General features: G+C 34.2%; 1 protein-coding gene across 4 annotated transcripts in view; it reads right to left on the minus strand.

Moving 5' to 3' along the window:
* The window catches only part of MIPEP (mitochondrial intermediate peptidase), a 189802-nt gene that overhangs the window by 148884 nt on the left and 26762 nt on the right, over positions 1–14156 (minus strand). For all 4 annotated transcript variants that reach the window (XR_011166757.1, XM_069080141.1, XM_069080140.1 and 1 more), the window contains exons 6-9: positions 10409–10591; positions 8438–8594; positions 2405–2453; positions 192–252 (exon numbers count right to left, since the gene is read on the minus strand). Coding sequence is in view for 3 of the 4 variants with exons in the window: in XM_069080141.1 (XP_068936242.1) it covers positions 192–252; positions 2405–2453; positions 8438–8594; positions 10409–10591 (450 nt within the window). In the remaining variant the exon portion in view is untranslated. The remainder of the gene's footprint in view (positions 1–191; positions 253–2404; positions 2454–8437; positions 8595–10408; positions 10592–14156) is intronic.

Raw genomic sequence — 14156 nt, forward strand, 5'->3', positions numbered from 1 at the left:
TAGATTTCAAAAATGCTATGGATAGAGTTACCTAGATCACATCTCTTCAGAAGTTTTAATAAACATCAAACTCAAATACCAACAACCAGACTACATATGCTGACTGGCATTTTCCATTCATGTCAATAAAGCTAAACTGTAATATGGTGACTGGCTTATATTATAATAATACAATCATAAAAAAAACTTACCGAATTTTGAGGATTTAGTTTCATTTTCATCTCTTTCATCATGTCAAAATCTTTTATAGTTCTGCAAAGTAGTTTTACCATTAGTAATTGTTAGGATAAGATTTAAGTATTAAGTATTAGTATTAAGTATCATAAGTATAAAAATTTAAGTCAAGATGTCCGTGACCAAGGATACAACCCTGTTGTAATTACTTTCAAATACTCAAAGACTGAATTCATTACAAATTAAAATACACATGAAAATTCTTCCCCATTCTCTCCTCCTCCTCATTCCCTAATAATCATCCTTTTTGAGTGATCATGTGTAAAAGTACAAGCATTAAGATAAGAATTACAGAAATATGATAAGTCATCTTTACAGTGTTGTTTTTTGTTCTACCTAAAAAGGCCAAGAGACCAAGAAAGTTTTTAAAATAAATTTTAACTGATGAAATTCAAATGCTATGACAAAAAAAGGATTATAATTTAGAAATTAAGCTATGATTATTTTTCCTCTTAAATCACCAGGAGGATTCCAAATGTACAATGGTTAAGAATGTTCAAAATTCTGGAATTCTAAATCCCATACGAATCACAGATGACCCTCCCACATATAACTAGAAAGTACAAAGTGTCTAGCTAAATTACAATCTATAGCTATATATACATATATAGCTATAGATTGTAATAATAGATTGTAATAATTGTAATATATATACATATACACACACATCATTAGAAGAAAAACACTTAGTCATTAATAAACCAAAATAGGACAAGTTTTTAAATGAAAGCCAAATTAACACAACATCTTCACTGCATGAGAAAGAACTCCAGTGTGGGTTAACATAAGGTAATATTACTATTTCAGGAAAAGCAATACAAATTATAAGATAAGAGGCTGTAAGCCCAGTCTGTACAACCTGCAGTCTATCAAAGGATTTCAGGCAGCCCACAAAAAATACATTTTTTGCAGGCCACCTGAAATCCTTTGGTATGCTGCAAGGGTTGTACAGGCCTGCTCTAAGCTATCAATTATAATGCAATAGAGGGACTTAGAAGTTACAAAGAAACTGTTCTAATGTGCTGCTCTCACCAACAAGGTGAGTAAAATGCTGAATATCATTAAAAATAAAACAGAAAACATTTTCTTTCTCTATGACAAAACTTTAATATACCCAAACATGGATTCACAGTTCCTCAAGAAAGATAGGAGACTAGTCATAGTCTTAATAAAGAATAACTAATATGATCAAAGGGATAAGAAAGCTGCCATATGTGAATATATTAAAAAAGATTATGTTTCAATAATAAAATTATAATAAAAAGATTATGTCTGTTTTGCCTATAAATAAGAAGGCTATAAGGTATTATTATCAAAATGATCTTGGACAAATCACTTTCTCTTCAGAAATAAGAAGCTCAGATCATGAGCTTCTTATTCAGAATTCAAACTTAAATTTAAGAAAGTAGGGAACACCATCAGACCTGTCTGTTTCAATAGTAAAATAAGAAAACTAGATTAGATAATCTCTACATTTCTTCCCAATTCCAAATTCTATGAAAATCTGTAACATCATGAACCGAGATTACTTCACTAAATCACAAAAGAGAACTAAACATAAGGTGATTTAAGAGGCTGTATGATGTTGGGGTTAGAGTACTAGACTTGGATTCATAAAGATCCTAGCTTAGATAATATTAGCTATGTGATTTAGTCTCTTGATGGGCCTCAGTTTTCACACTGGTAAAATGTAAGGTTGGTATTTTTGATATTTGATAATTTCAAAGGTCATTTTAGTTTTATAATCTATGATCCTTAGAATCTACAATCCTGTGATTTAGGACAAATAAAAAGAAATACTTTTGTACAAAGTAAATAGTGAACACAACAAGGAAGTATAGACTAAAAAGAAAGCTTAAATTTTACAAATGTTTATTTTACTAAGCACCTACCATGTAAAGGGTACACTGTGTAAGGCAATCCAAAAACAAAACTCCAAATAACATTTAGGTAAATTCATAACATATCCATAATGGGTTACAAGAAGAAATTAGGAACCTGAGAACATTTCTAAGTTTTAGTATGCAAAAGGGCAATCGTGCTGTCCCACATATTTGTTTTGATGACAATACTAGAACTCCATGGAGATAATGTTTTTTCTTCTGTTACAAATTAAGTATTTTATAATAATGAATACATTCGTATTTTTCAAAGTGAAGTAAAAACTAACCTTTCAGAAAGCTTCTCAGACAATTTCTCAAGGAACTGTGTTACAATCTCTGGAAAAGCAACAAAAAGAACAGACTTGGTTGGGTGGCAGCTAGGTGGTGCAGTGAATAGAGCACCAGCCCTGGAGGCAGGAGGATCTGAGTTCAAATGTGGCTTCAGACACTTAACACTTACTAGCTGTGTGACCTTGGGCAAGACACTTAATCCCAATTGCTGTACCATCCCTCTCCAAAAAAAAAAAGGAATAGACTTCGTTATAGAAAAATGATTAACATACATTAAAATGAATATAAGTTGATCACTATGAATTTCTACAGATCAAGATGAGGCTCCAGGAATAGGGTCAACAATAGCAAAATGAAGGGGCTTCTCAACAGTCTTTCAAAGACAATTTCCCTGTCAGGCTTTTAACTCTTATAGCATTTGTGGTCTGTACCAATTACAGCAGCTAGGTGGCACAATGGATAGTGTGATACACCTGTAGTCTGGAAAATAAATCTTCCTAAGTCCAAATTTTGACCCTAGCAAGTTACTTAACCCTGTGTCTCAGTTTCCTCATCTGTAAAACAAAGCTGAAAAAAATGGCAAACCACTCCAATATCTATGCCAAGAAAACCCCAAATAGCATCACAAAGAGCTGGATATGACTGAACAACAACTGCATGTAAGTTAAATATATTAGGTGACAATATACAGCCTTGTCATACTCCTTTCCCAATTTTAAATCAATCATCTGTTCCACATTCAGTTCTAACTGCTGCTTCCTGACCCACATATAAGTTCCTCAGGAAACAAGATGGTCTGATATTGCCATCTCTTTGAAGACTTACCACATTTTGTTGTGATTCACAGTCAAAGGCTTTAGCAAAGTAAATGAAACAGAAGTAGATGTTTTTCTGGAACTCTCCTGCTTTCTCCATAATCCAGCAAATGTTGGCAATTTGGTCTCTAGTTCCTCTGCCTCTGAAAACCAGTCTAGTCTTCTGGCAATTCTTCATTCACATACTGCTAAAGCCTAGCTTGCAGAATCTTAAGCATAACCTTGCTAGCAGGTGAAATGAGTACAACTGCTGGATAATTTGAACATTCTTGGCATTGCCTTTCTTTAGGAGTGGGATGTCAACTGAAAATTTGCTGGCATATTTAGTACTTTATTTGCTTTAAGAGCTTCATCTTTTAGGATTTTCAATAGCTCAGCTGAATTCCATCACTTCCACTAGTCTTATTGTTAGCAATGCTTACTAAGGTCCATTTGACTTGATTTTTTAGGGCATCTGGCTTTAGATCAGTAACCACATGATTAATGACGGTTATCAGGAATGTTGAGATCTTTTTTACATATTTCTGTATATTCTTGCCATCTCTTTTTAATCTCTTCTACTTCTGTTAAGTCACTATCATTTTTTTTTTCTTTTTGCATGCCCATTTTTGCATGACACGTTCCCCTGACATCTTTAATTTTCTCAAAGGTATCTCTTTTCTTTTCCATTCTATTGTTTTCTTCTATTTCTTTGCATTGCTCATTTAAGAAAACCTTCTCTCTCCTTGCTATTCTATGGAATTCTGAAATCAGTTGGTTATATCTTTCCCTTTCCCTTTCCTTCTTTCCTCAGGTATTTGTAAAGCCTCATCAGACAGACATTTTGCTTTCTTGCTCTTAGGGATGTTTTTCATTGCTGCCTCCTGTACCATATTGTCAACCTTTGTCCATAGTTCTTCAGGCACTCTATCACATATATTCACTTGAATCTATTCATCACTTCCACTTCATATTCATAAGGGATGTTATTTAGGTCATACCTTTAAGATCTGGTCTCATGGTTTCCCCTACTTTCTTCAATTTAAGTCTGAATTCTGAAATAAGAAGCTCATAATCTGAGCCACAGTCAGCTCCAGGTCTTGTTTTAACTGATTATGCAGAGCATCTCCACCTTTGGCTGCAAAGTATATACTTAATCTGATTTTTGTATTGATCATCTGTTGATATGCATGTGTAGAGTCTACTTTTGGGTTGTTGAAAGAGTGCTTGCTAGGACCAGCGCATTATGTTGACAAAACTCTATTAGTCTCTGCTCTGATTCATTTTGTAATCCAAGACCAAACCTGCCTATTATTCCAATTATCTTTTAATTTCTTATTTTGACATCCCAATCCCCTATGATGAATGTGACATCTCTTTTTGGTGTTATTTCTAAAAGACATTATAGGTATTCACAGAACTAATAGACTCTGGAAAATGCAAACTATTCAACAGCATAGTAATACAAGTCTATGCTCCAACCACAAATGTTAAAATCACTTAGAGATTTGAAAAGAAAAATCCATAAACATAGCACAGTACTCTTTATTTCGTTGACACAGAAAATTCCCAATGTGGAAACTCCCTTCACAGATACAACTTACCAATCCTATCCAAGTTAAGTATTAGAGGGTTATATGAAGCACTGAGAGGCATAAGTGACTAAGTGAACTGTACATGGTACAAGTGTATATGAGAGAAAGGACTTTAATGAGTCCTTTCTGACTCCAAGGTAGGCTCTCTAGCCACTTCTCCCTGCTGACTCAATAAGTATATATGGATAATTATAATGATCTTTTTAGAGGAATGGCATTTTATTAATAAACTACAATCATGACAATCAAAACTTCAGCTTCATGGGTGGTAAGAATGAATAAGAAATTTATAGATGGCTGAACTTGAATACATAAGAATTTTTTTTTTCAATATGGAGTAGAAACAGTGGGAGAAAAAAGGATCTACATTTTTGATTTGTTTCAAGAAGTGGAATGGGAGAGTTCAAGACTAGGTTCTGATCCAACCTCCAATACTTACTGCCACGGGCAAGTCAGTAAACCTCTGTGAGTCTCAGTTTCCTCGTTAAAATGAAGATAATGACATTTGTAGGTTATACTTAACAAGTTAGCTGTGAGGCTCAAACCTTAAAGCACCATATAAATGTCAGTTATTATTATAATTTCACTGATGACAGGAAAAAATTTAAGACATGCTATAGGCAAACTCTAAAGAAATAATAACTTCCTGAAATTAAAAAAGTTAGAATCTGATTTATATACAACTAGTAAAGCAAGATAAATGACATCTTGAAAAATAAAATGGGGGGAGAGAGGAAAATTGCCTTGTGAATAACAAAGTAAAAACCCAAACAGAAAAATCAGAATCAATCAACAAGCATTAAGGTATTGTGCTAAGTACTAGGCATACAAGGAAAAAAAAAAAGCATAAAAACAGACCTTGCCCTCAAGAACCTTACACACTAATGGAGGAGTCAACCTGTAAACAAATAGGACAAGCTAGAAAATTCAAGATAAAAATCTGATATAGACTATATTTTTACATAGAACTCTTAAGTATTGAAAACATAAGCCATTATATTCTTCACTTCTATACAACTGTGTGGGCTGCTCTTGTAGGAAATCTTTAATTCTGAATATGAATTTAACAATTTTTGCAATGGATTTGTGTGTGCATTGCATTGGCAAAAATATGTAACTGTCCGAAAGAGTATTATCTTTTTTTAACCCAGATAATATATGCATGTGATTTTAAATTGTTCCCTCTTTACTATCTTTTATTCAAGTTAAATAAGATACTATAAACAGGACTAGAATTCAGGATTAATCAAAAGGTCCCTAGGCTTCTTTGTCTTTGGCATTAAGACAGAATTCCTCATGCATAACTGGCTCTCTATATTTATAACCCTAAAAATACTGTCCCAAATGAACTTTTAACATTTAAGCATTTGAAGGAAAAGCTAAATTAATTTCCATGGAAAATTCCATGGAAGAGAAAATAGTTGAACAAGTTGTGGTACATGAATATAATGGAATATTATCATACTTAAAAAATGATGAAGGGGAGGATTTCAGAGAAACCTGGGAAGACTTGCAGGAACTGTTACAGAGTAAAGTGAGCAGAAACAGAAATTTTTTTACAATAACATTACTGTAAAGACAGACACCTTGAAGAGACTCAAGAACTCTGATCAAAGCAGTTAGTTACCAACCGTGATTCCAGAGGACTCAGGATGAAGAATACCATACACTCTACTGACAGAGAAATAATGGCCTCAACAGTGTACAGATGGAGATTTACATATATATATATATATATATATATATATATATATATATATATATATTTTTTTTTTTTGGACAGGGATAATAGAGTAATTTGTTTTGCTTGGCTATGCATATTTGTTAAAAGAAATTTGTTTATCTTTCTTTTTAAGTGAGGGAGAGAAAAATGAAGGAGTATAAGTACAGTATAAAAAAGATCACCAGGCAATGGCAAGGGCCCAGTTGAAACTGAATAACATAAACCTATAAAAGATGAGGTCTACATCATTCTGTATCATCCTCCAATAACATTGTGACCAGGAAGAAAAATGGAAAAAGGGAAATGACAGAAATAATTGTTCACTGGATTAGGCATAAGCTGATCTTTAGATCATCATTAAAAATGCCTAACCAAAGCATTCAGCCCAAGTTGGAAGCAACAGACCTTTGTTTGGTTTTTAAAGCTGTGAACAGGCAACCATGCCGCATGAGCAATAACTGATCAAGACTTAGCAGACATATACAGAATTGTGACCAAACGTAATATAAAGTTAACCTACCACAGTTAGTGACATGCAAAATTAACACTAAGCTACATAGTAATTAAATATAACTGACATACAGCTGAAACAGATTAAAATTTTTCTTGTTTTATTACAGAGCCAAAGTGAATTTTAACTTTTTCCTCCCTTTGTTTCTATGATCAGCATGCATGTGAACAGTTTTCCCCTACTTACCCTTTTAATAATGACCTTATTAACTTGTTAGCCTTTAATCTTTTAATCTATTAATTTAATTTAGTCTATTAATTTTGTAATTTATTAACTTTTTAATAATGATTATCACCACCAATACTACCCAAAGATTAGGAGAATCAAAATTGCTTAATATCATATAAGAAAGTAGGACTTCAAATTTAGATTAGCAAAGAACTAATGCAAGAATGGATATGATGGCCTAGGATGAGGTGTAAAAAAAAAAAAAGTATAAGGTCATTAAACCAGGGTTTGAAGGCAGGGAAGAAATGGAGGTTAAAAAAAACAACACAAAACTTTAAGGGAATCCAAGAGACAAAAACTGTGCAAGTAGTTAACATAATCTCTTCTTCTTTTAATAGAATCAGCAGCAGCATCCTCTTTTCTAGATAATCCCTCCCTAAACTATCCATATTTTTCTTAGTCTTATCCCTTCCTGCAATCACCTCTTTTTCTTGTTAAACCACATAAAGATTATATCATAAAAGAAAGCGCAAAAATGATCATTTGTAAAATGGATGAAACTTCTCCTGTCTCAACACCCTTCCATACTTCGTGATTTTTTTTTCTGTTTGGGGTGGTGAAGAAGGGTAGATTTCTTATAATTTTCTGTTTGTGGCAGTAGGGTTTGAGATGGGAATGTAAGGAAGGAAAGTTATTAGTTATGACATTATAAGAGGCCCCAAGTCTTCTAAGCTTCAAAACCTGAGAATATCAGCAATATAAATTTAAATTCTTATTATCTAACATTCTTACTTCTGGGCAGAAACCATAAGATAAACCAAAAAGCCCTCAAGAAAACAAGAAATCCAAAAGGAAATCTAAAATAATACAGAATCTAAGGAATTTAAAAGGAATCTAAAATAACATGGAAACAGAAATTTTTACTGAACACGAACCCTTCACAAGCACTTCCTTCTAGAGAGGTGGTTTAGAATATTACATTTCTACATAATGCAGACTACATTTTTCTTTGATCCATGCCTCAATGGAATGACTGTTCATTCTTCTTCCTTTTTCTCAAACAAAACCATATACCATGTGCCTACTTAAACTAGGGCTTAAAATGAGCACACACACACACACATTCTCTCTCTCTCTCTCTCTCTCTCTCTCTCTCTCTCTCTCTCTCACACACACACACACACACACACACACACACACACACACACAGAGAAACTTATGATAAATATACTTCTCACCTGGACTTTTAGCTATTGTTCCTTGGAGAGCTCTATGGGCAAATGTAGAATAGCCTACTAATTTTGCCAGATGATCTCTACTGCTAAGTAATTCATCTAAACAGTTCAGCTGGTCAGAATTGGGGTAAAGAAAAACCTTATAAGCCACTTCTCGTACCTAAATTCAAAGAATAAACTATAATTAATATCAATTCCATTACATAAAATTTTAGTTAATCATAAAAAAGGACAAACTTCATCATACTATGTCTGCACCTGAGGATTCATATAAACATATCCTTACCAAAAAGGTGTATAAAATGACTAACAGGTATCTGAAGTCACACACTGTACAATGAACCAATCTATGCTAAGATCTTTAAGGAATGGCAAATAAGGAAGACTGAACTACTATAAAACAACTTTCTCATCTAAACTTTAAAAGAAATTTCATCCCTAAACAGGATTATAAACAAGTATGGACCATTTCCTGGACAGAGCTCAAATGCTTAAATTATTAAGGGCAAAAATGAATTTATCTAGGCTTCCCATTTGATTTTATAATGCTAACTTAACTATATTCTACAAATGGATTATAACAAATGAAGTAAATATTATTTAAGATAATAATCTGGGTGGCATAAGAATGGACTATTATTATAGTGGTCCTCAAATATGGTTTATATAAACCCCGAGCTTGGCCTGTAAATGTACTCTTTGTTCCATATAGCTTCAACCACATGGTCTCTCTAGATGCAACAACTACCCTACTAGTTGCCAGAAATGGTACCTGTGCTAGGTGTCCCGGCACACTGGGCTTCAAGACAAAAAAAGTAGATTCCTGCTCAACCCATGCTCCAAGAAACCTGCATTATCTCTACCCCAGTTCCTGAGAGCTTGGGATGGAATCTTAGTGCAAAGGTCATCCCTTTTCACTCCCTTCGCTGCATCCTTAAGGCTAAAGCCAACTGTAAGAGAGGGTTCCTCCCTGTAGGAGTAATCATATGCTTCGTCCTCCTCCTCACCCCCACCCCACATCCCTACTGGCAGTTCACACTTTTTCAGTTGCTCTGTTTCAGAGATCAGCCTCTCTGGGACTCACAACTTCAGACTGATGATCAGAGCTGCTGTTCACAATTACAGAAATTCAATTTCATAGAGAAGTAAAAAAGGCAGGGAAGGGAAATTAAGAGTGAAGTATTTCATACAGTGTCTGAGCTTCCAAACTGAAGTTAAGGGAGAGTATGTCCTAGAAGTAAAATAAGAGAAAAGAAGGAAGAGAAAGGGAGACTAATAGAGAACGATTCACCTTAAACCCCAAATCACAACTTTCTGCATTTTTTATTATTCTAAAGTACCTCACTTGAATTCCCTTTAACTTTTCATGAAGACTATTTGCCATTACAAAAGCTTTTTAATTTTACTTCAGAAAAATTAAGATTCTTTTCCTAAATGAGTGCTTTTTCATAAATTTTTTTATTATTTTCAAAAATATTTTTGTATTTTTCTCCTTTGGAAAAGATTTCATTTTAGGGATATTTAGGATTAGAAGCAAAACAAAGGTAACTTTTTATTTATTATACCTTAGAAGACATTGTAAACAGAATCAATAATAAATGCTTCCCTAAGAAGAAAGTAATTTTCTTCATTTAAAGTTTTTATAAGAATTAGTGACTATTGGGGCGGCCAGGTAGCACAGCGAGTAAGAGCACCGGCTCCAGTGTTGAGAAGACCTGGAGATCGAATCCCGGGCTCAGACACTTAGCACCCACCCAGAAACACCTGGCTGTGTAACCTTGAGCAAGTTACTTAACCCCAATTGCTTAAAAAAAAAAAAGAATTAGTGACTATTTCTATTATTAGGCTTACTAATATTAAAGGTTTTTTTTAAAGATATTCCTATAACACTGTTGAATTATTTTAAAAACAGTACATGCTGCCAGGACTAAAAAAAACCTTTAAAACCTTTAAATGTGATTTTAAAATACATACCAAATCATCTGAAGATTCTGCATGTAAACTACTGACTAGTGCATGATCTCCATCATGTACAAAGTTATAGAGGATATGTTCTGGTAAGAGGCACTTGTCAATTTTGTTGGGAAAGTGGGCTTGCACAATAAAAGTACTGCTCAAATCCAAGATCTTAACATTAAGATCTACTGCTCTTTTACGCTGTATATGAAAGAAATAAAACACATTTTAGTTCAATTAAATTTTAGTCATTTAAAATCAATTTTCTAAAGAAACCCAGTAAAGATGGCAGGTCAAAATAAGCTCTTTTATGGATTACAGTCTAAATAAATCATCATTTAAATGTACTTAGTGTCTTAAAAGAACATAAGAAGACAATTCTTTAAATTTTACAATGATTTCATTTTTTTAAATATGCATAAAATCAAAATTTCTATTATTTGAGTTATATTCTAATTTCTGAAGATTATACTACGAAGGGCAACTGTAATAACTTAAGGGAAAAAAACTGCCCCTAATAACATGCTAAGAGACAAAATATTAGGCTAGATGGACTTACCCGGTATGGTATTTCTTAGGTCATTTTGTGGTTCAAAAAGAAAATTTCAAATGTTTAAGGAAAAATTATAGAAAATACTGAGTGGTATAGAAAATAGCGAATCTTCAAAAATGCATTTAAATGAAATCTTTCTTAAAAAATAAACAAAGAGGAAAATGGTTGAAAAATAGCTTCTAATTATTCTCTACAGTTGATTTATTATTAGTTTTGCATCTCCAAGAAAGTCAAAGTCTTCATGGAAAGAAACCTTGACTTTGAACCCTATCTTGCCATCCACCTTAATGCAGTGCCTATAACCTCCAGTATTTTCTACCTCTAGAAACTACCAAAATCAATACTGCCATTGCTACTGAAAATAGAATCATCTGGAATCCATTCTCCTATGGATCTACTTCCTGAAACTTTTCAAATCAAAATACTCCTCTCCTTGGTCACCATTTTCCTGTCATCCCCCATTAGAATGTTAAAGTCCTTGAGGACATGACCTATCTTAGATATTTGTATTTCACAGTGCTTGAAACACAGTCAATAAATAATCATTTATTAAGAATCTATTATGTGGGGGTGGCTAGGTGGCGCAGTGAATACAGCACTGGCCCTGGAGTCAGAAGGACCTGAGTTCAAATTTGGCCTCAGACATTTGACACACTTACTAGCCATGTGACTTTGGGCAAGTCACTTAAGCCCAATTGCCCTCCAAAAAGCAAAAAAAAAAAAAAAAAGTATCTATTATGTGCCAGGAACTGTGCTAAGCTCTGGGACAAAAAGAAAGACCAAAAAAAAAAGTCTCTGCTTTCAAAGAATTCACATTCTAATACAAGAGGCAACATGAAAACATGCATAAACAAGATATATAAATGATAATTTGGAGATAATCTCAGAGGGAAAGCACTAGCATTAAGGGGGAAGGGAAAAAGCTTCTTGTGGAAAAGGATTTTTTTTTTTTTTGCTTTTTGGAGGGCAATTGGGGCTAAGTGACTTGCCCAACGTCGCACAGCTAGTTTTTGTGTTAAGTGTCTGAGGCCAAATTTGACTCCAGGACCGGTGCTCTACTCACTGCGCCACCTAGCCACCCTATGGAAGGGGATTTTAGCTAGTATCTGAATGAAGCCAGAGAAGCCAGGAGACAAGAGGTAAAAAGGGAGAGAATTCCAGGCATAAGGGGCAGTCAAGTGAAAATGCTCAGAAGTCTAGAGATGGAGTGTCTTATGTGAGGAACAAGGAGGCCAGTGTCACTGAATCACAGCATACATAAGGTACAAGAAGACTGCAAAGATAGAAGGGGGCCAAGTTGTAAATGGCTTTGAATACCAAACAGAGGATTTTACATGTGATCCTAGAGGCAACAGGTAGCTAGTGGAATTGCCGAACTGGGGGCAAGGAGAAGATGAGGGTGGTCTGATCTACTCAGGCACATAATTTATGGGGAGCTGAAAGGGAGAATGTAAGGGAGTGAGACTTGTGGCAGGGAGAACAAACAAAAGGCAACAAAAGTCCAAACATGAGGTGATGAGGTCCTATACCAGGTTGGTGGCAGTGTAAGAGAAGAGTGCGACACATATAAAAAATGCTATGAAGGTAAAATTAATAGACCTTGGAAACAGATTGGATGTGGAGGAAGAGATAGGAAATGGAGGAGTCTAAGATGACCCAAGGTTTTAAGCCTAGGAGACAGGATGTTGGTTCCTTTGGCAGACAAGTTTGGAAGGGAGAAGAGTTTGCGGGGAAAGATGAATTCAGTTTTGGACATGTTGAACTGAAGAAGTTTGAAATGTCCAATGGACAATTGGATATATAAATCTGGATGTTAGGAAAGATGTTAGGACTGGATAAATAGATCTAAAACCATGTACAGATAACTGAATCCATGAAAGCTAATGAGATCACCAAGAGAAGGGAATCACTTGTGCATATAGGATTTGCACTGTAAGGAGACAGACCACCTCCTGTGAGATAAGGGTGAAGGAAGTAGCATGGCATGACATCTGAGAGATGTGAGATGAGGAAGAGGGGAAAAGAGGGAGCTCTCTGTGATTGGCCTCAATTTTTTCATGAAATATGGGGCAAGATTCTCAGCTGAGGTGGGGAAGGGAGAATGATTGGAGTCTTGAGGGGAAATTAAAAGGTCTGGAAAAGCCAATGTATAGTGAGTGGGATATTAAGTCAAGTAGGGAGGTGTAAAAGGATTGTCTTGCCCCAGTGAGGGACCAGTTGAAATTAAATTTTTTTTATTCATTCATTCAATTTTTCATTAATCCATTTATCAAGCAACAATCTATACACTAGTTCTATACATATTAGCTGTGTGAACTCAAGCAAGTTACTTTACTTATTTAAAAAAAGTTTCATCTGTAAAACAGGGTTAATAATATAAATAACACTGCCTACTTCCCAGAGATGGTCTGAAGCTCCATGAGGATAATACACCTAAGAGCACTTTGTCAAATGTAAACAGCTGTAGAAATAAAAGCTATCTGCTAAGAAATCAGACCATATTTCTCCTAGAAGAATAACAGGATTATAGGATGAGACTATGCCATTAAATATGATCAGTGTATTGAGCTCTCTCTCTTACCTGTATACTTCTTTATTACAAGGAAGAGCTTTCTCAACAAGCAGGGTTTGGGGGAAGAAATATATAGGGGGTCAACAATACTATTAAAAAGAATAAAAAATACACAAAATGTAAATCAGATTGGTATGTGCCTGGGGGCTATGACTATGTTTCAGTCTTCTTTATATCCCCATTACCTAACACAGTACCTTGTACACATTAGGAACTTAATAACTGTTCATTGTTGATGATGATAATAATAGTTGAAAGAATATCTCTTCTTAGTGTACAAAGGAAATTTAAATCGAAGGCTTCCTCAGAAATTTAATAAAAAAATGAATAATATGGATCAGTTGGGCTCCTTTCTAAATTTAATATGAGTAGCAATAAAATTTAAGCTATGCCTAAAAAAACTAAAATCTATAGAGAATAAAACTGAAAAATGATCTTTAGTGTAAACATGATCAGTTTCATTCAGAATGAAATCTTGTAACATTCAAATTCCCTTGAATGGCAGAAAACAAATATCTATCACTATGCCAAGATTATATTAAAAACATAAAAATGTACTTCTTCATTGGAAATGCCAACTTCATATGAAAATGCATGGATAAACATAACTTTTACATTGATTCCATGCTTTTCATACCTCT

This window comes from Petaurus breviceps, unplaced genomic scaffold (assembly GCF_028583685.1).
Source record: "Petaurus breviceps papuanus isolate PSGF00001 unplaced genomic scaffold, PetGlider_PUasm1.0 91133, whole genome shotgun sequence".
Lineage (NCBI taxonomy): Eukaryota > Metazoa > Chordata > Mammalia > Diprotodontia > Petauridae > Petaurus > Petaurus breviceps.